The sequence below is a fragment of the Ahaetulla prasina genome, chromosome 3 (assembly GCF_028640845.1).
Source record: "Ahaetulla prasina isolate Xishuangbanna chromosome 3, ASM2864084v1, whole genome shotgun sequence".
In the NCBI taxonomy this organism is placed as follows: Eukaryota; Metazoa; Chordata; class Lepidosauria; order Squamata; family Colubridae; genus Ahaetulla; species Ahaetulla prasina.
Genome location: NC_080541.1, coordinates 131,939,516 through 131,962,435, shown reverse-complemented (window position 1 = coordinate 131,962,435; position 22,920 = coordinate 131,939,516). Strand labels below are relative to the sequence as shown.

The 22,920-nt window shown below is 36.9% G+C and overlaps 1 protein-coding gene across 1 annotated transcript; it reads right to left on the bottom strand.

The window, feature by feature from the left end:
• Positions 1–326: 326 nt before the first annotated feature.
• RGS21 (regulator of G protein signaling 21) lies at positions 327–20,751 on the bottom strand. The gene is made up of 4 exons (XM_058176640.1): positions 20,625–20,751; positions 6,067–6,150; positions 2,758–2,924; positions 327–530 (listed from the first exon to the last, which is right to left on the bottom strand). Exons 1-4 carry the CDS (start codon positions 20,749–20,751, stop codon positions 327–329), a joined length of 582 nt encoding a protein of 193 aa, XP_058032623.1.
• Between the last annotated feature and the right edge of the window lie 2,169 nt (positions 20,752–22,920).

Sequence of the window (22,920 nt, the reverse complement as noted above, 5' to 3'; positions counted from 1 at the left end):
GGAAGACATAACTTATTATGATTTTGTTTAATCTTAGCTGAAAGCAAAATGCAACAGTTTCACGTTTGAGTTCTGTCACATGAAGCTTTCAGTTAAGATATATTTTTTTAAAAAAAATCCACACTCCCTATAATGGAAAACTAAGAGATTAGACACAATGTGAAAATAACTTAATTACTAGCTATTTAAATCTTTTAAAAATAAAACCATATTCCATGTTTTAAACCCTGCAATTTCAATTTTGCAAATAATTGTATTAGTCAGTCACCTGCCCTGCTAAGTCATCAGTATAGAGATGCTAAGAGATTCCAAACTGCTTTTGAGTGTTACAAAAATGGCAGCCACCTTTTTTGACTTCTTTTCAGCTCCTTATTTGCCAGTTCTTTATAAGCTTCTGATTTCAGAAACCGCGGGAATGAATCTTTGACCATGAGACTGTAGATTAATTTTTGAGCATCTTCAAAACAGTTGAGAGTTGGTTTCGAAATAGCCTGCATGATGCGGTCTCTGGTATTGAAGTCAATGTTTATCTGCAGGAAATACGATTGTTTATTCTACTGGATATAGGAAATGTTGTCTGGGAGCCAAAAGCAAATAAAATTTGAATCGTATCCCAAAATACATTCTTTGATGCAAAGCAGCAGGAAGGTCAGGTTTTTGTTACTTAAATATTGAATACTAATTTTAATTTAGTTTTCTACTCCCCAAAGCCATTTATCATAATAACAACACCAAAACAGCAACAGGTTTTCTGGCAAATAACTCCAGAATTTTCATACTCAATAGGTATGTATTTGCGTCATTCTTTTTTTCACCTGGTTAATATTTGATTATTGAATTTCAGTGTGTATACATTTAAAGTAATTAAAAAATAATCCCATTCTTCTAACATAGAAAGCTATAGGAATTATATTTTCCTGTGTTCAACAGAACCATAAATTCTTTCTCTCTCTCTCTTTTTTTAAAGAGAGCCTTCATTCCTACTCCAATTAATGCTTGATCTGACAGCTGGAGCCATCTGTTTGTCATTCTACCTGTTTAATCACTGAAGTTTTATGAACATTAAAATTCTTAGCGTGAATCTGAAGATTTTGTTTCCAAATCAAATGTTAAAGTTCAAAAGAGAAGCAGAAATGAGACCATTTGATTGAATCAGTTTACTATCTTTGTGAGATAATTGGTTGTATTGCACCCAACTGTCAGCAGACCTAAGTCATGTATAAAAATGGGAAACCAGGTTGAACAGCATGTTTTTAAACAGAAAATCAAATGAAACTGGCTCTACCTGTTTAGATATTTTATTCCCTTGCACCCATCAGTAAAATAATCAGAAACAAACTGACCACTAAACAAGAAATCAAAGCCAAGAAAGATAGAAAAAAACTATAAAATGCTTTAATGAATGCTTTTTTGGAACAAAATAATTTACACTAGTGACACAAGATAGAAATAACTTTGATTTATGCAATATATACTATACATCTAAAACTAGTAATAATATTGTTTTTTAGGCTGTTAACTGAACTGAATTGTATTTCCTTTTATTGTTCTATTCCGAGATGATAAGCACGGTTTGCCTGCCTCAGCCCTTGTTACTTGTGAATGTTCTGCTTTTGAATGTTTTAATTTTCTCATTGTCTTCTGCTACAAAGGCCTGCCAATGCATTTTTCCCTCAGGACTATTGAAAATGTTATAGTGTGGCACTTACTACGTAGTCTGATTCGTCAACTTGGCATCTACCAAATGTTTGAATTACAATTATCACAATCCCTGACCAATTTTAATATAATATATCATATGAAGAGGGATGTGAAGGCCTTTCCCCCTGGACCCTGGGGATTCTGAACATTGTCATCAAAAACAGATGCAGGATAGTTGATGGTGTATTATCCGATTAGACAATACTGGGCTAAAAAAGAACAACAATATAACTCAGTGTAAAATGGGTTTATTGGATTGTTTTCAGTGATAATTTGTTTTCTCTATTCTCTGGGAACAATGTCTGAATTTCAGTTGTATGGAACACAACCAATATTATGCACTGTGCAATGAGGTTTTTTTTTTATATTTCAACTACTTTTTTTCAGTAACATCTAATTTTGGTTAATCACGCTGAAGATTGTGGGCCAACATTCATACTGTAAGAGGTTCCAAAGTTTTTAATCTGCATGCATGTATGTTATCATCCCCAAATCCTGTATCAATGTAGATCCTCAAAGTTAATGCCAAAAAAATCCAGTTACTGCTAGGTAACCATGGCTACTTCCATCCTCAAATCAGTCTTGAACCCAGGTTGGAAACCTCTTTTTATCGAAGAGAGTCTGGAATACTAATTTAACCATCTGCTCCAGGGCCTTTCTCAGAAGGGAGATTAAAAAACAGAAAATAATTATTTATGTATGCTTCCTCTAGAAGAGTTGGAAGATACTTCTACTTTGCTGACCCACTTGATGAGCAGCAAGTACTGTACTACTAGTAGCTCTTATAAACTAGAACAGTCATTCATCCAAAAAGAATTTACTCTAATGCTCATAGTTCTTATTTTTAGGCTGAATTAAGAGAAGTCATCCATCAATACACGAGGACAGCCACAATACGTGGCTTCTTCGATCATCTCACCATTTGGGGTATGAGATGAGCAACATGATCATAATCATGCATAAAAATCAAATGTATATATCCAAACTGATAAAGATATTCATTCTTTTTCTTTTGTAAGTAGAAAACAGTGTTTTAAAGCATCCCTAACTGGTTACCTCCTGTGGTGCATCAACTTGGATAAATTCAGAGTAAATCCTTTGGGCTTTTGAAGCCATTTTAGCTGCTGACTTTGTTTTCTTGAAGTCCTCACAAGCGAGCCAAAATTCAATATTTTCTTCACTGAATTCTGATTTCAGGAAAGTTCTAAATGCATTCAGGCCATCTGAAAAACCAGAAAAAGAATGGGGACATATAAGCAACTTCTTGGCGTGAAAATCAATAAATACACTGAAGAGTATAAGAATAATTTAATTGGCTTTTATTGGAAGAGAACCAATGATTATCTTTTATGGATATGAGCTAGTCATGCCAGAATATGACACTTAACTTGTGTCCATTCATTCTGGTGAGTGATTAATAAGAGTTAGTGGCCTTTTTACTGGACATTCTAGAGGGTGAATTTTACCATTTGGACCAAGGGCCTCAAACTCAACCATCATGAGTATTTTTTAAAGATTAGTTCATTAAGCCAAAGGCCAGGTAACCACTAAAACTTTTTCATTCACTGATACACAAATTATTCTAAATTCTATCATCTATCAGTCACAATCAATCTGCCCAAGTATGAGGGATGTTGAATGCTTTAGCTCAGCACCATTGGAAGGGCCATAGCCTGCCTGCTGCAGACAGACCATTTTTCAAAGGGATTTTGAACATATTCATCCTCTCTTTCTCCCTCTCCCTCTCCCTCTCTGTCTTGTGTGTGCGTGCACATGTGTGCACATATACACACACATACACACACACATACACACCTCTTTTGATTAAAGTTCCAAACTTTTTGTTAAACAAAATAGTTGTGGTCTTTGAATAAGCGTTGACTCCTGGTGGCTATATGGACAAGTTTGCATGACAACATTTTTCAAAGTCATTCAATACTTGCTTGTTCCTAAGAATGAGAAGGAGTAAGAGATGTACAGTCACCCAGCTGGTTTCATAACTCAGGCCAGACTAGGTTACACTGTGTGTGTGTTCCACAGTTACTCCCAGTAGCAAATGGTTCATGAAAGCCAGTTTTGATCTCATGTCTTTTCCCCATATCCATTCTTTTGATAGGTAATAATTATGCATGGTTGGAAGCTAAAATGGTTCTGGTGTTTATGTGAGCATTCCCAAGAATGGGAATCTGATCTGAATGATGATTAGTAAATCATTTTTTAGAATTATAACAGAAACAAGATTTGTTTAGAGGAAATGCAGTATAGGAATAGGCAATATTCAACACCACTGACAATGCTGCTACTCTACAAAAAGACCTTGACAATGTGTCAGAATGGTCAAACAATTGGCAACTTCAAAACTCAACCAACAAATGCTCTGTCTTACATATTGGCAAAAATAATCAGAACACAAAATACAAGCTGGATGGATATGACCTAACAGATGACCCTCACTCTGTCAAAGATCTTGGAGTACTCACCTCAAATGATCTAAGTATCAGCGCTCACTGTAACAGCATTGCTAAAAAAGCATTAAGAGTTGTTAACTTAATCTTGCGTAGCTTCTTCTCCGGTAATATTGAACTGCAAACTAGGGCATAAAAAACTTTTGCCAGACCAATTCTTAAATACAGCTCATCTGTCTGGAACCCACACTGCATATCAGACATTAATATAATTGAATGAGTCCAGAGATATTTCTCAAGAAGAGTCATCCACACCTCTGCTCGCAACAAAATACCTTATGCCATCAGACTTGAAATTTTGGGCTTAGACAATTTAGAAGTTCACCATCTTCGATCTGACCTAAGCATAGTACATAAAATCATCTGCTACAATGTCCTACTAGCCAATAAATTCTTCAGCTTCAACCAAAACAACACAAGAGCACACAATAGATATAAACTCATGGTAAACTGATCCAAACTAGACTGCAGAAAATACGACTTCAGTAACAGAGTTGTCAATGCCTGGAATGCACTACCTGACTCTGTGGTTTCTCCCCCAAATCCCCAAAACTTTAACCTTACACTGTCTACTATATATCTCACCCCATTCCTAAGAGGTCTGTAGCATAAGCGCACCAGCGTGCCTACCATCCCTATCCTAATGTTTTCTTTTATTTGTATCCTTTACATGTATTTATAATTATGTTTAAACTTGTATCTGTCATAAAATACATGCTTGATGAAATAAATAAATAAATAAATAATAAAAATAAATAAAAATAAAACGTATCACCTAACCAATACATCCTATAAGCAGGAAAGTCCAAGAACATTTGTTGTCTTCAAGTGTGCCTGGGAAGAAAGACAGAGGGAAATGGCTGGGGAATTCTGGGAGTTGAAGACCACATATCTTAAAATGATTGAGATTGAAAAATACAGTCTTAAAAAAAACCAGACAGAGTGATAGATGGATAAAGAGGGGACATGAGGTAAATTACGTATCTTGAATACGTTGTGGTTGTGACTTCTCTGCTGTTTTATATTAAATTGTGGTTGTTTTGTTTATTGTTTACTTTGTTTTGTTTTTAATTCTATGTTAATTTCCATGAGTAACATACTAATACAAATAATTCAAACCGAGAATCCTTCACTGTCTTATTTACACACCCTCCTATCCCCATGTGATTGGTGTGATGAGGTGCTGAAGAATCATTACTCCTAGATCTAGACCTCCTGTATGTAGAATTTGGGAAGTTACTGCAGGTCTATCCAGAGAATTGCAGGAAATTTCTACTTCCTTATTTAATCTAAGTGAGATCTGAAATGAGTCATTTGTTCTGCTTTAGAATATTTGTTTTTTTCTTTGACCTGTTAGCTCAGCAGTTTTTGACTTGGAGATATTGCATCAGCAATTTGGGATATCTGTGGTGTGCAAAATAATTCATCCACGTCCTTTGGGACTGAAGACTTTTCCTCTAGGTATAATATGAATTAGGTATTGGAGTTCCTTTATTATGACTTATTTTTATGACAGGAATTATTAGTATATAATTTTTTAAAGGCTCTGGTGGAGTGTTTTTGTGGTATCTCATACATTTTTGTATAATTAAAATACAATGATGTACTCTGTAAAGTTTTGGTCTACAAAATGGCCTTAATTAAGCCTATGTGGGTCTGCTGGTTATTAACATCAGGGAGGAGAATAATAATGGTGTAGATCAGGTTTGGATATATATATCTCCTTGGATTTCCTGAGAGGAAAAATAAAAATATGATGAAATATGATGGATGAGATGGGATGGGATGGGATGGGATGAGATGGAATAGACTAGACTAGACTAGACTAGACTAGACTAGACTAGACTAGACTAGACTAGACTAGACTAGAATAGAATAGAATAGAATAGAATAGTTTTACCTTTGTTAGCCAAAAGTGTATCCACAGATTCCATCCATGACATTCTTTCCCCCGGGGATGATCTGTAGAAACAACATTTATACTCTTGAAATTATCATTATGAACATGTAGCATTTTGCTTACAGTTATTTCCTCATAGCTCATGGGATCTAAATTAAGATACCGTTCTTGCCTCTTTTATTTTTCTTCCCCCCCCCCCCATGCAGTATTTTTCACTAAGGCAAGGAGAACCAGAACAAAAGCACAGTGTTAAAGATGTGGATGCTCCACTGGATTTCTTTTTTCTGTTGACATCAGCAAGTCTGCTTATTACTCTTTGCTTTCTCCTAAATACCCCTATGCTATTTAATTATAATTAGTTAGCTATATTTATTAATTATAAGGATTCTCCAGTGCAGGTCTTCAAGGAACTTTTAATTAAATATAAAATGTCTCAATAAAATACATATTTGCTACCATGGAAGAATGGTTAGTCAAACTGACAAAATTAGCTGAGATGGACAAACTGACTTCTTTGATTAGAGAAAGGAAAACATCAACTTTTATTGGTTTGGAATTCCCTTATGGACTTTTTGTGTAATCTTTTTTTTAAAAAAAAATGAACTTGTGATTTATGGTTTGATGATTAAACAGGATAGAAATATAGACAGAAAGAAGAAAGTTGTGATGTAACTTTAGGAGAAAGAGGTTAAAATATATCTGTACTTATAAAGACTGTAAGGAATACCTGAAGTTACTTCTGTGTATTTTCATATCTTTCTTTATAACTTTCTTTTTTCTATTTTGTTTTCTTACTGTGCTTTTAGTTTTCTCTCTCTTTTTTTCACAGTTTCTGTTCTAATTTAGTTTGCATTGGTTCTTATTATTGCTTTTAATGAAAATTTTGTTCTACATGCTGATTTACCTTGGAATAAAGCCTATTAAACACATTGAATTTGATATATATTTGGATAGGCATGGATTTCCTAACCTTAGAAGGAAAAAAGAAAAGAAAAAAATGTAGTATTTGTGCCATGTGAAATGATTGCACAAACGAATGCATCATGTAATTTAATATAATATCCAGATTACTCATTCAGGAGAGAGTTTTGTTAGCTGATAAAGAGGGGGAAAAAATGGAAGGAAAGGTTTTAGTGACGTTTCAGCACAGAATTGCTTTATGCCTTCTCGATACTGAATGGGCTGCAGTCATTAATTCATGTGATTCTTTTGCTAGTGAGAAGCAGAGTTGTCAAAAAGGCTATCATGCTAACACTGGGTAATAAATGGGCTTTGTCTTAATGCCTTACATATACTGCTTTAAAAACAACAATGCTTCCCAGTTTTGGTTCTCAACAAGACTTTGATTAAATGTTTGTTAACAAGCAGTAACAGAATCCCCCTCTGTTAAAATCTAGTTTAGTTTCCTCTCTGTGTCAGAAAAAAGAAAGAAAGAAAGAAAAACTTGTCTTCTTATCCCAACTCCAAGAATCTAATTAGTTCAATATATTCCAGCTCAGGTCAGATTTATCTAAATCTAGGATATTGTCAGGGCAAAATAAAATCTTTTCCAAGCTGGTTAATAATTTCAAGTGCTTTTTTCTTCTTCAAAGAAGCAATCCCTTGAGCTTTTATATATGTACCACCAACTGCAGACAGAGAATTTCCGAGAACATCAAGAGTTATTCAGAATCCCACCGATACCTACAACACATTCATTACAGTACACTTTGTCCATGCGGTGTTTCCAAGGAAGAGCTGTTAATCTGTTTCAATGTCTACTACAATAGTTCGGCTACCTATTTTTTTAAGTAGCCTATTCCCTAGGAAGCAATATTTATTATTAATAGGTCCTGAACTTCTTACAAGACAGCAGAACAAAGGACAATGTGAAGATCTCTATTACGTTTTAACCTGCCCTGTCTCCTTAAATGGTAAGGCAGTATTCAAAAAGTATGATAGCCCAATACACAGAAATACAAAACAATAAAATAGTAAATAATCTTGCAATTCTTTAGATAACAGAACTGGTCCAAAAAAAAGAAAAGAAAAGAAAAGAAAACTAATTTAAAAAGCCGGAATAATATTTTTAACTGCACCAAAACAATAGCAATATTATTATTATTATTATTTTTAGTGCTGGTGATGGTAGAGGATGGGGCATTCCAGAAATACCTTTCAGATTCTTAAAAAATGCTCCATTTATAGATCACATCACCTTTCAACCCCTGAGAGTGCTTCATTTTGCCATAGATGTGGCAGGAGCTATGTAGGAGTTCATCCATTCACAGTATCCCTCACCATTATTTTTTGTGCACTCAGTTACTCCTATGCATAAGGACTGAGCATCTACTTTTCATGGGTAGAATGAATCCATCTGATCTACATGACTACCTCTTGCCCATACCCTCTTATCTTCCTTGGTGACTTAAATCTACCTCTCATTAACTGGACAACCAATGAATGTTCAACTGACCCAATCCATACTACACTATACAACGCTGTTACAAACCTAGGTCTTGAACAACTTGTAACTAACAATACAAGACTCAACAACTGCCTTGACCTCATCTTCTGCAACAATCCAAACTCAATTTACGGAATACAAATTAAAGAACCTTTTTCAAACAGTGACCACTGCATGATTGATTTTCGTCTCAATATACGTCCATACTTAATTCGCCATAACACCAGAACTCCCAACTACAACTTCAAGAAAGCCAATTACGACCTTATAAACAACGATCTTTCACTTCTGAACTGGCAAAATCTGTTTGCAACCTGCATAACCGCTGATGACCTCTATAGAATCTTCCTACTTGAAATCAATAGAGTCATTAAATTATATGTACCACGAATGACTACCATGTCCAAGAAAAACAAACTACCCATATCAATAAAAAAGCTTCAATCAAAAAAATCCCTCTGGAAAAGAAACAAAAAAGGCTATGTTACAAACTTCAGAAACCGTTACAGAAACATATGCAACCAAATTAAAACTGAATGCACAAATTACCACACCAAGCAAGAAGAAAACCTTCTACGCACAAATTCCAATCGTGCCTTTTATAATTTTGTCAACAGTAAACTTAAAGATTCAAGATCCATCCCACCACTAAAAGATTCTAACAACAAAGAATGCAATGACGAAACAGTCAAAGCAAACCTCTTCAACATTTTCTTTGGCTCAGTTTTTGTTAACTCCGATAACACATATCCAACATTCCACAAACGAACCAGCAATGACTATGATGATTTAACTCATATAGATTTCACAGAAGACAACGTTGGTAAAGCTCTTCACAACTTAAAACCATCGCTTTCTATTGGACCTGATGGTCTATGTGCATATTTCTTAAAAAAACTTTCCATTAATATAGCTGAACCCCTAAGTATTATCTTTGATAAAGCTTTCACTACCAGTTCTCTTCCCAAACTTTGGTCACTAGCCACAGTCATCCCCATCTTCAAAAAAGGAGACCCCAGCTTAGTCGAAAACTACACACCGATCTCCCTTTGCTCGTCACCTGCAAAGTCATGGAATCTATCATCAATCAATCCATTACCTCACACTTAGAAACTAACAACCTACTCTCCAACAAACAATTTGGTTTCAGGAAAAAGTTATCATGTAACTTACAACTTCTCCACTGCAAAAACATATGGACTTCAAATCTAGATCAAGGCAAATCAATAGATGCAATCTACATAGACTTCTGCAAAGCTTTTGACTCAGTAGTACACGATAAACTTCTCCTTAAACTAACATCCTATGGCATCTCAGGACCCCTCCACAAATGGATATCTGCTTTTCTGTCTAACAGACAACAAGTGGTCAAAATTGGCAATGCTTTATCAAATCCTGTTCCTGTCAAGAGTGGCGTTCCTCAAGGCAGCGTCCTTGGACCAACACTCTTTATTCTATACATTAATGATCTTTGTGACCATATCTCAAGTAATTGTGTTCTCTTTGCTGACGATGTCAAACTATTTAACACCACAGACAACACTTCTATCATTCAAAACGACCTTGACCATCTAACCGCTTGGTCTAAAATTGGCAGCTCCAAATTTCAACCAGCAAATGCTCAGTCTTACATATAGGAAAAAGAACTCTAAAACTAAGTACATACTAGATGGACATTACCTTACAGACGACCCCATCCGTTAAAGACCTTGGAGTTTTCATGTCAAATGATCTAAGTGCCAAAGCCCACTGCAACTACATAGCAAAAAAGCTCTAAGAGTTGTAAACCTAATTTTGTAGCTTCTTTTCCAAAACACCACACTACTAACCAGAGCATATAAAACATTTGCTAGACCAATTCTAGAATACAGCTCACCTGTTTGGAACCCTCACCACATCTCTGACATCAATACAATTGAACGTGTCCAGAAATATTTTACAAGAAGAGTTCTCCATTCCTCTGAAAACAACAAAATACCTTATCCCACCAGACTTGAAATCCTAGGCTTAGAAAACTTGGAACTCCGTCGCCTTCGACAAGACCTAAGTTTAACTCACAGAATCATCTATTGTAATGTCCTTCCTGTCAAAGACTACTTCAGCTTTAATTGCAATAATACAAGGGCAACCAATAGATTTAAACTTAATGTAAACCGCTTTAATCTAGATTGCAGAAAATATGACTTCTGCAACAGAATCATCAGTGCTTGGAATACTTTACCTGACTCTGTGGTCTCTTCCCATAATCCTAACAGCTTTAACCAAAAACTTTCTACTATTGACCTCACCCCATTCCTAAGAGGACCATAAGGGGCGTGCATAAGCGCACAAACGTGCCTACCGTTCCTGTCCTATTGTTTTTCTTTTCTTCTTCCTATATATGTTTATATGTGTATATACTATATAATCTTTTTGTATGATGTTGTGACAAAATAAATAAATAAATAAATAAATAAATAAAATCAATGCATTGTAATCTAAAATACTGGAGAATCAATGTAGACAATTATGGCTAGATCAGAGGTGGATAACCAATATTTTCTGGCACCCTAAAATCTAATAGTGTACTAATAAATTTTGGGCAACATGATGTTCACTCAGTATTGAGTTTGGGGAACAGTTTTAATACCAGGGTTAAGAATGCACACCTCCATAAGCAAAATTTACAACATGCTCATTCATTCATTCATACACATTGAATGAAAAACATGGGACAAGAATTTTCAATCCATCTATTTCTCTCGTCGTATCTTCAGAAAGGCTTCACACTGCATGCAGATTCCAGCCAATCTTGGGAAAGATGACTTCTTGTTACACCAGCAGGCAATTTTCTACATTTAGTCAAGTGCATTTTTTAAAAATTGTGAATAATTGGCAACACATTTGGGAAAGTTAGGCTAAAAAGTGAAAAGCAAATATAAAGGAAGAAAGATCAATCTGTAGATGATCACATGCTGCATTCTTTTTTTTTTCACCAAAAAAAAAAAAAATCAGGAAAATTTTGAAGTGCAGAAGCTTATTTGTTTTTCTGTTTGTTCAATTTAAATGGCTGACCATATCACACAAGCAACTCTTAGCAGTGAACAGAGTTAAAATATAATAGCACTTAGACTTATATACTTATATACTCATACTGCTTTACAGCCTTCTCTAAGCAGTTTACAGAATCAGCATATTGCCCCCAACAATCTGGGTCCTCATTTTACCCAACTCAGAAGGACGGAAGGCTGAGTCCATTTTAAGCTGGACAGGATTGAACTGAAGGACTATATTGAGTACGAAAAGGTAATGCTTAGAAAGAAAAAGGGTAACATTCAAAAATAAATATTAGGGCAGTGATGACTTTTTTTTTCCTTTTAAAAAGTTAGAATTTTTAAATACACTAAAAGTATAGAAAATGAAAAAAAGAAAGAAGGTAGTAAATAAGGAAAAAAAGAAAAGCAAAAAGGAAAGCATAGAAATTTGACATCTACCCAAATCCATAAATTATTATTTCAGTCTTTTTTTTTCCTTTCAGCAAAAGGTCCATACAAATTGGCCTGCAATACTGCATTCTAACCTCTGTGCCTCCTACCACCTGACCGGCTCAAGGTTGACTCAACCCTCCATCCTTCTGAGATTGGTAAAATGAGGTCCCAGATTGTTGGAGGCAATATGTTGACTCTGTAAACTGCTTAGGGAGGGCTGTAAAGTACTATGAAGTGATATGTAAGTCTATATTATTATTGCTATTCTAGTCTTTTACAGAGTATCATTTTTAGTGATGACCCTTTCAAGTGAAGAAAAATGAAGAAAGAATTACTGTTTGTTTAGATGACTACTCAGGAGATAACAATTACACATCATATACTGTATAGCATCTCCTTTCCTAATTTTTTTTCTTTCAAGAAAAGAAAAAAAAAACTTTTAAAAAATAACTCACTTTATTGGCATATTTCACTGTGCCACTTGTCCCAGGTAGCAGTAGCTTTTGCTTTCTGGTTGATTCTGTGAGAGATAGATAATGTGAGAGGAGGAATTTCATAATTAACACACCTATAATTAAACAATAAGTCTCAGACTGGTATTCAACATCTACAATGTTTCTAAAATAATATTTTCTTAATCATAACAATAACAAATTATTTGATGCAATAAAGGTAGATTATTTTGGATGGACTTGGATATTGACAAGATTCAAAGGATAGTAGTGATTATTCTGTCTAATAATCAGAACAAATGAAGACATTCACAGAATATTTCAGAGTGAAGAAAGTGAAGATTTGAAAGTAAGCAGGAAATTAAATCATAAACCAAAGGAAAATAAAATTGTACTGAAGATTTTACACATTCTGCTTCTCTTTTTTTAACACAATATCTGAAAAGAACAATCTCCACAGGAAGGGGTTCGAATCATATGCTTCATATAGTCAGTGGCCAAGCAGAAGATCTAATCAGTAGCATTGTTGGAGTGAAACTTTGTGCCCAAAATCTAGGGTTCCATTTTGTACAAATATCTAAAATGTCCCATGCCATGTTTGCAGTCTTAAAAGTTTCTTTTTGTCTGCTACCCTCTATAATGCCTAAATGTTCCATTTTTTGTCCCTGTTTTTCTATTTTCTCTCCACTTACTGTACACCCAACTGACAGGTCTGGAACCTCTGGAAAAATATATTCCAACTAGGTAATATCCATCAAAATCTAGTAACCTGAAAAACAGCAGAGACTGACACTGTGGGTAGTCCCATAGTAAATTCAGGCATCCAGGCAGACCAATTGGAAAGTGGTTTGATAAACAACTCATGATACCAGTTTTATCCTAGAACTTTGAGGATGCATGCAAAAATTCTTCCTGCAACAAGGAGTTTTACAGTTTTGGATGCAATGGAAATGGGGTAGATCTTGTATGTGGGGGCAAATAAATGGAGAAACAGAGTTTTGCTCTGTTATTTTAAATAGATTTAAAAGTGAGTTTTATTAATAACTGTTGAGCTGAAAAATCAGTGTTGGAGGTCTGCAGAGACTCAGAGCTTTCAGGGACTGCATATGACTCTGAGGCTTTCATCTCTAGTTTCAACCCTATGAAGTCTTTTTCCATGATGGATGGGAACATAGGTGGTAGTGGGAATGGGATAAGGTAGAAAAAGTGTCTCGCATCAAAATTGTGCTTAGGAATAGAATGAGAGACCTTGGTGTGACTCATGACATGGATGGGGAACTTTGAGGAAAGGGAAGAAGAGATGCTAGCTAGGAAACAATCAGTTAAAAGGGGTAAGAACCCACAGTCATTTAACTGTCAGAGAAAGAAAGTAAGGAAGGATCTGTTCTAATAAAGTAAGCACTTGAGAGTGGAAGGCATGGCGTTTGTGCTTCAGACCAGGGGTCTCCAACCTTGGCAACTTTAAGACTTGTGGACTTCAACTCCCAGAAGTCCACAAGTCCTAAAGTTGCCAAGGTTGGAGACCCCTGCTTCAGACGTTAAAGATTCTGTTAATATAGCCTTACAATAAAGTAGGTTTAGCTCATCTAGTCATGTTTCCTGTCTAGATTATCCAGGAAAGGTGACACAGCTTCCCTATGTTTCAACTAAGGATATGATTATATTCTGTCCCCTCCCGGCCTCAGCCACGCGAGCTGGCTAAACGAGCCAGTAATTGAGTTCACGGCTGCTATCAGTCCTGGCAGGGAATCTGCAGCTGCCTGTCAAAGTCTCCCTTATTTTAGGGTTGCCAGGCAACCAGGAAGTCAGTAATCCAGGCCGAATGTTTAGCTCAATTCTCCACGAGTCAAAGAATTCAGCTCACTTCTCCATGAGCAAATAGTTCAGCTCAATTTTTGCTCATCACGGAGCATAAGAGCAGCCAGGGCTGCTTTTATACTCTGTGGGGTGTGGCTCCATGACTCAGCACTCTCTAGGCCTGCCCCACCCCTTCCTTTGTTGTAGCGCCTCTTGTATCTCCGAAACCTGGGATCTAACCAGGCCTGATTGCCATCAGCCGGGGCTGGAGGCGTGGCCTGGGGGGGGAGAGTCAGGGGATGGAGGCCTCGTTATCTCCTCCACCTGGTCTGCCTCTGGCTCCTGGACCTGAGCCAGAGGAGCCGATGCTCCAGAGGTAAGTCCTGATGGCCCTTCCCCCTCACTTTCCGAGTCACTTTCTGACAGGGGGCCCAGCTTGGGGGGCACAGAAACAACAGATGACTTCCCAGCTGAAGATCATACATTTTAAAGAATCAAGCTTTGGAGGCTTAACAGTAACCCTAACTCAGGGGTGTCAAACTGGCGGCTGGTGGGCTGGATGTATCATGTGAAGGCTACACCTACCCTAGCTCCACGAAAGGAAAAATGTCACAAAACATCATGTGATGGCAACATGATGCCGCAGATTTGACACACGTGTCCTAATCTTATTTATAATCCTGTCCTTAACTCTGTGACATCACTTGGAAAAAACCTTTTTAAAGACATATAATGCAACACATGTACATAAACACATAAACTATGTATTTAACATATCAGTGGTGTAGCACACTTACTTTATTCTTTTTGCTCCTAAACAGCAGAAAATCATATTGCCCAAGAGGTGGCTGTTGAGTTGATGAGGTATCTAATGTCATATGAATTCTTAGACTCCAATCAGTGTTGAATGTAACATTTTACAAGTTGCAAGCATTTTCTGCTTGTTTCTCTCCAATGTCAAAATCAAAATGCTCAATACAGTGTTCAAAAGAAATGGAAAAGTAGGAGCAACACTTGATTGATAGGTTTATACAGAATTTACTAAGGGTCTAAGCATGGCTCTGATTATTTATCGAATATAACATCACCCACCTCCAAAGAAGGCTATTATTAGAGATTATCCAGAAAGCCTGATTGACATCACCAGGTAATCTGGCCCTCAGTTTGTGTTGTGCATTCTATTTACATCCTATAAGCCAAACATAGTAAAGCATCTCTCTGCTGCTGGCTCAAAGCAGGTGTTCCTCATCTGAGGAAAACATATTGTAAGGGATGTTGATTATTCCCCCTTGACTTCCAGCCAATGTTAATGCAGAATAAGATGAGCTAAAGGTAAACCCAATAATCTTATGTATTCTACTATTTAGCTGTGACAAACTAAATTAAATGAATCAGCAAAAGAAATTCCTCACTTAACCTTGAGCCCTAAAAGAGACATAAGAGCAGATGAAAAACAACCTCAGGCAAAAAGTAATTAGCAAGAGGAAGAAACAGACCACCTCTGGTAACTTGACCAGCATGGGGTAGCAGCAGTATTACCAAAAAAAAAAAGAGGGGAAAAATAATTTAAAAAACCCTTAGGTACTTAGACTCTACACCAGTGATGGCTAACCCTTTTGCCATCGAATGATAGGAGGGGGGGTAGGGGGGTCATGTGTATACGTGTGCCCACACCCATAATTCATAATTCAGGTGGGACCAGAAGTTGGCAAACAGAGTCAGCTGGGGTCAGCAAAAAACAGGCCTTCCAGTCCCAATGGAAGTTGGCAAATGGGCCATTTTTGGCCTCCAGAGGACCTCTGGGGGGAGCCATTCCCCCCCCGACTCAGGCCTTCCCCCCCCCCCAAGGCCCTCCAGAGGCAGGAAACAGCCTGTTTCCCTACTTCTGGTGGGCCCAAAAGGCCTGAAAATCAGCTGGCTGGTGCACACATGCGTGCATGAGCTGAGCTCGCATGCCCAATGATGTGGCTATGTGTGCCACCTCTGGCACATGTACCATAGGTTCGCCATCAAAGCTCCACACCATTTCTTGTATTTGCAGCAGTATATAATGCATTCTAGAAATTGAAAGACAGCTGTGAACATGCTAACGTTGTGTGTGCAAACTAATACTACAGCTGTGAAGCCACAATTTCTGAAGTGTTTAAGACAGGGTTCTCCAACCTTGGCAACTTTAAGCCTGGAGGACTTCAACTCCCAGAATTCCCCAGCCAGCTTTGCTGGCTGGGGGGTTCTGGGAGTTGAAGTCTGCCAGGCTTAAAGTTGCCAAGGTTGGAGAACCCTGGTTTAAGAAATTAGATATAAGGTTTGGAGATGGATAAGGGTCTTCTTAAAATATAGTTTCAATGTTTGTTAAAAAGTAATCTAATAATATAAATTGAATACATACACGTGCACATATGTTTAGCCCATTTTTTATTTTTTAGTTAAGGCCTAAAGACTTGCTTCATTCTGCTTTACAGTAAATTATTACTGTAAATTATTACAATTATTAATACTGTTTGGCAATAATTGTAATTATTTGTTTAGTAATCCAGCTCAGTCTCCTAAAATTGTAACTCCCAGTTTTTCAGTCCTAAGCACAAATGCCTCTGGTGGCTCAACAGACTAAGTAAGTCTGTTATTAACACAGCTGCTTGCAATTACTGCAAGGTCAAGTCCCACCAGGCCCAAGGTTGACTCAGCCTTCCATCCTTTATAAGGTAGGTAAAATAAGGACTCAGATTGTTGGGGGCAATAAGTTGACTTTGTATATAATATACAAATGGATGAAGACTATTGCCTAACATAGTGTAAGCCGCCCTGAGTCTTCGGAGAAGGGCAGAATATAAATTTAAAAAAAAAATTACCTGTGCAGATTTCTGAATTTCTGTATAATATACCAAATCATCATATTTCCTCAATCCACTGATCATGTTGTCTTTTGTACATCAACTTGACTTGATGAACAAATTGATGATCAGTATGATTGGAAATGCTATGCAATGGCACCATTTTCATACAGTTGTTGTCTAGGAAGTGTTTTTTTTTTCATTTAATGTATCTTTATTTCTCTGGAGATGAGGAGATGAGTCATTTTACCTATTCTTATCAGTGACTGGGATAATCTTGTGTTACAAGTGATGAAGAACAGAATGGTATTCCATCTTTATTTTAACATGCAAATGCTAAGCAGAGAACAAGCTGAATTTTATTTCAGCACTGGACAGCGTCTTCCGTTAAAATGGTAGGTTGTCAAGTTTGTATGTCACATCTTTTTTTCATCGGTATTATATGTTCCATAAGGAGATTTCCTCTTTCTGCCAATTGAGGGAATTGTATCCATTTTTATTCATCACTTCCATAGTCTGTCTTTTTGACCCTCTCCTATCATCCCATACAAGAAAAAAAAAAATCCTCACCATCCTGAATTTGGTTATGACTTGTATCCTATCATATGTGACAGAAACAGAAAGCCAGGGAATGAAAAATTCTATTCAATTGCTGAAACACTTATTAAAACAGTTTCTGCCAGGGCACCTGCAAATTGCCACAAAATGTCATTTTCTAAGAGACTGGGAATGGATTCTTCTTAATTTGTCAATTATGCCTGGAATAGCTCTCATTATAAAGGGGTTTGGAAGTTATCAAGTCATAGCACTCCAATCAATCAGACACTAACAATGACTCTCATTTCATTTGTCATCCTGGACCATTTGAGCTTTTTCTGCTATTTTTAATTTGAGGATTTGTCATACTTGGACTGGATTTTTTTCTTTTTCTTTTGAAGGTTAGGAGGAAAGTATTAAGTACCCTTCTTGTTGCTACAAATCTGCACATTTTACATAGGAAAATATTTTCTTGTAAACTGACCGGAGTTGTAAACTTTACAAATTGAATAAAATCAACTGACTAACCAATCAATCAATATAAATTTAAAATTTAATCCAGCATTCGGTTTCCTGTAGTGATCAGTCAGATGTTTCTAAAAAGTAGAAGTTGATTCTCATTCTATATTATTCATTATGAGATTCCCTATATAAATCATAAGAAGTATTTATTCATCTGATTATGACTACACTTATTAGTAATTTATTATCATTTCTCCCTGTTTGGTTGCTTTGCTTTATTTGGGATTAAGGTTACAAAGCAGGTGAGAGTTTAAAAACATTCAGCTATGAAAAGACACATAAAATGACATAATTGCAAATACAAATATTTATACAAAATGACATTAAGTCAGTAACTTCTCAGAACACATTTTTTACAGCAGTATGCAAGAAAAAAGTATGCAAAAGTTTGAAAGCACGTAACAAATGCAAGCAGAAAAATAGGGACCACCTTTGGTGGGAAGGTAACAGCGTTCTGTGTGCCTTTGGCATTTAGTCATGCCAGCCACATGACCATGGAGATGTCTTTGGACAGTGCTGGCTCTTCAGCTTTGAAACGGAGATGAACACTGCCCCCTAGAGTCAAGAACGACTAGCACAAGTGCAAGGCGAACCTTTACCTTTTTATGCAATGAAACCATGCAATTTATGATGGGAGCCTGATGTCTTTTTCTCTTTCTTGAACCTCTTTTTATTGGAGGATGGAGCAGACTCAGCTTTAATAATTTCATTATCTGGCTACTTTATCTGTATTCTATTGCTAAGTATCCCAAGCACTGTTTCTACTGGAAAAGTAATACTTAGCATTAAATAGTATTTATATAATATAATATTATTTATTTATTTTTATTTATTTTATTAGATTTTTATACCGCCCTTCTCCCGAAGGACTCAGGGCGGTGTACAGCCGAAATAAAATACAGAGTATATACAATTAAAAGAAATTAAAAGAAACTATTAATAAATGGCCGATAATTTAAAAAATTTAAAAAATTTACAAATGTTTAAAATCTCTAAAACCCCAATTTAAAATCACTATTTATGCCAGTCCTGCTTGAATAAATAAGTATGTTTTTAGCTCACGACGGAAGGTCCGAAGATCAGGAACTTGACGTAAGCCAGGGGGGAGTTCGTTCCAGAGCGTCGGTGCTCCCACAGAGAAGGCCCTACCCCTGGGAGCCGCCAGCCGACATTGTTTGGCAGACGGCACCCTGAGAAGGCCCTCTCTGTGAGAGCGTACGGGTCGATGGGAGGCATACGGTAACAGCAGGCAGTCTCGTAAGTACCCGGGTCCTAAGCCATGGAGCGCTTTAAAGGTGGTAACCAGGATCTTGAAGCGCACCCGAAAGACCACAGGAAGCCAGTGCAAACTACGGAGCAGTGGTGTTACATGGGAGCCTCGAGCGGCTCCCATTACCACTCGCGCAGCTGCATTCTGGACTAACTGCAGCCTCCGGGTGCACCTCAAGGGCAGCCCCATGTAGAGAGCATTGCAATAATCCAGCCGAGACGTAACCAGAGCGTGAGTGACCGTGCATAAGGCATCCCGGTCAAGGAAGGGACGCAACTGGCGAACCAAGCGAACTTGGTAAAAAGCCCTCCTGGTGACGGCCGCCAGATGTTCCTCAAAGGACAGCCGGCCATCCAGGAGGACGCCCAAGTTGCGAACCACCTCCTTTGGGGCCACTAACTCGCCCCCAACAGTCAGCTGCGGAAGCAGCTGACTGTACCGGGGTGCCGGAATCCACAGCCACTCCGTCTTGGAGGGATTGAGCTTGAGTCTGTTTCTCCCCATCCAGACCCGTACGAATATGATATTTATATTAATATAATAATATTACATAAGACCTGAGGTGCTGCAATGGTTAGAGTGCAGTACTGCAGGCTACTTCTGCTGCCTGCTGCCCGCCTGCAATTTAGCAGATCGAAGTTCACCAGGTTCAAGGTTGACTCAGTCTTCCATCCTTCCGAGGTGGGTAAAATGAGGACCCAGATTGTTGGGGGCAATATGCTGACTCTGTAAACCGCTTAGAGAGGGCTGTAAAGCACTGTGAAGTGGTATATAAGTCTAAGTGCTATTGCTATAATATAGTGTAGTGCAGTGCAGTGCAGTGCAGTGCAGTGCAGTGCAGTGCAGTGAAGTGCAGTCCAATCCAATCCAATCCAATCCAATCCAATCCAATCCAATCCAATCCAATCCAATCCAATCCAATCCAATCCAATCCAATCCAATACAATACAATACAATACAATACAATACAATACAATACAATATGAAACAAATGAAACAATATGAAACAATACAAAACAATAAAGACGTTAATGGATTCTTCTCTATCTTTCCCAAAATAGGTTTAGGATATGAGACTTGGCTACCAGTCCCTTCCCCATAAATGTCTGTGAAAAACAGCTAAGATATCTTCCTTGCCAACCAAGCCTTAGAATACACTCTACATATAGCACTTAGAGCCATAGGCAGTTGACTTTGCCAGATAGGTAGAAAAATGTTTCAAACTCAAAGTCTTACTTGTATTGCCCTCAGTACATTGTACATTCAGTACATTCAGCTTTGTCAACTGCTTAAGAAGTGCTTCTTCACTCACCCAGTTTTTGGGAACTTTGAAAGTCCAGGGTTTCAAGATTGCTTTGAGCATTTTGTGTAAACCTAAGAGTACTGCAAATATATCAAAAAGCAATGTATGGATTTGGTGACATTTTCTATTGTATTTTAAAATAGTTTTAATGTGTCTCAATGGGCTATCACTATTATTATTATTATTATTATTATTATTATTATTATTATTATTATTATTATTATTATTATTATTATTATTATTATTATTATTATTATTATCATCATCATCTAAGAGTTGTATCTTTTTATTCTTGATGAATGTCTTTTATTTTCCTTATGTACCCTGAGAGCATATACACCAAAGACAAATACCTTGTGTGCCCAATCACACTTGACCAATAAAGAATTGAATTCTATTCTATTCTATTCTATTCTATTCTATTCTATTCTATTCTATTCTATTCTATTCTATTCTATTCTATTCTATTCTAGTGCTTGTTTTTATTATTAAAAATGCTCCTGTGATTTTGTGCTTTATCTGCTGAATGATTGTTGCAATTGGAAGGCTGATTCTTTGAGGAAGTCCAGCATAAAAATGAAAATTAATAAGAGAATCATTATAATCACCACCACCACCATCAATAATCATATTTCTGCTAATATAGAAATATGTCCTATTCTATTCAGTAGGGCCTATCTTAGATAATTGGGCATTGGGTTCTCATTTAAGCTTTTTTAGGTTCCATCATGCAAAAGACTTTGCATGATTTGTTTATTGATTTCCCAGTTACTTGTCATTCTTATAGACTTGGCTTCCTTAGTGTGTGGAGCAAATGTATCAGAAATGCTGGTGTTCAATAAGACAATAAGCAATACCAATCATAATGAATGAAGAATAGCAAAGTAAGGTAAAGGTAAAGGTTCCCCCGCGCATGCGTGCTAGTCATTTCCAGCTCTAGGGGGCGGTGATCATCTCCGTTTCTAAGCTGAAGAGCCAGCACTGTGCAAAGACATCTTATGACAGTCATGTGGCCAGCATGACTAAATGCTGAAGGTGCACAGAGCGCTGTCACCTTCCCACCCAAGTGGTCCCTACTTTTCTACTTGCATTTTTTACGTGCTTTTGAACTGCTAGGTTGGCAGAAGCTGGGACAAGTAACGGAAACTCACTCTGTTACACAAAGCTAGGGATTCGAACCACTGAACTGCTGACCTTCTGATTGACAAACTCAGCATCTTAGCAACTGAGCCACCGCATCCCTGAATAGCAAAGTTGAATTGGATAATAGACATTCGTATTATATTTTATTAAAATCATAATGAAATTTTTTAAAAAGGATTTTTTTTTTATTGAAAGAGTTTTAAAAAAACAAAAACATTTTTCCCCCTTTTTTCCCCCTCCCTCCCAAAAAAAAAACAAAACACCCCCCTCCCTCCCCCACCCCCCGGCTTCCCGGGTCAATCACAAGGTAAAGTTATACATAAACCAAACATAGAATAAAATTTTCCCTTCCAATCCAAATAACCACATCCAAAGCTTTTCGTCTCCCAACCCCCTCCCCATTACATAAAATAACTTTCTAATTATTCAAAGGCAATCTGATATTTCTTAATCTGATATCTGTTTTGTAGATAATCAATCCATTTTTTCCATTCAATTAAATATCTTTCCTGCGTATTGTCTTTTAAAAACGCTGAGATTTTAGCCATCTCAGCCAAATTAATAACTTTCAATATCCATTCTTCTATTGTAGGTATCTCTTCTTCTTCCAGTATTGTCCAATCAACAGTCTTGCTGCTGTTATTAAGTTCAAAATCAATTTAGTCTCAATCCCTGTACAATCCATTATAATTCCCAAAAGGAAAAATTGTGGCAGGAACTTTATCTTCTTCTTCAGTACATTTTGAATAATCCACCAAATTCTTATCCAAAAGACCTTAATTTTCTTGCAAGTCCACCAAATATGAAAATATGTAGCATCATCACAATCACACCTCCAACATTTCGCTTGGATATTAGGATACATACATGATAATTTTTTGGGATCTAAATGCCATCTATAAAACATCTTATAAAAATTTTCCCTTAAATTCTGTGCTTGTGTAAACTTAACATTTCTAACCCAGATTTTCTCCCATGTTTCCAACATTATTGGTTCCTGAATATTCTGTGCCCATTTTATCATACAATCCTTTACCAAATCCTTTTCCGAATCTATTTCAAGCAACACATTATACAATCTCTTTA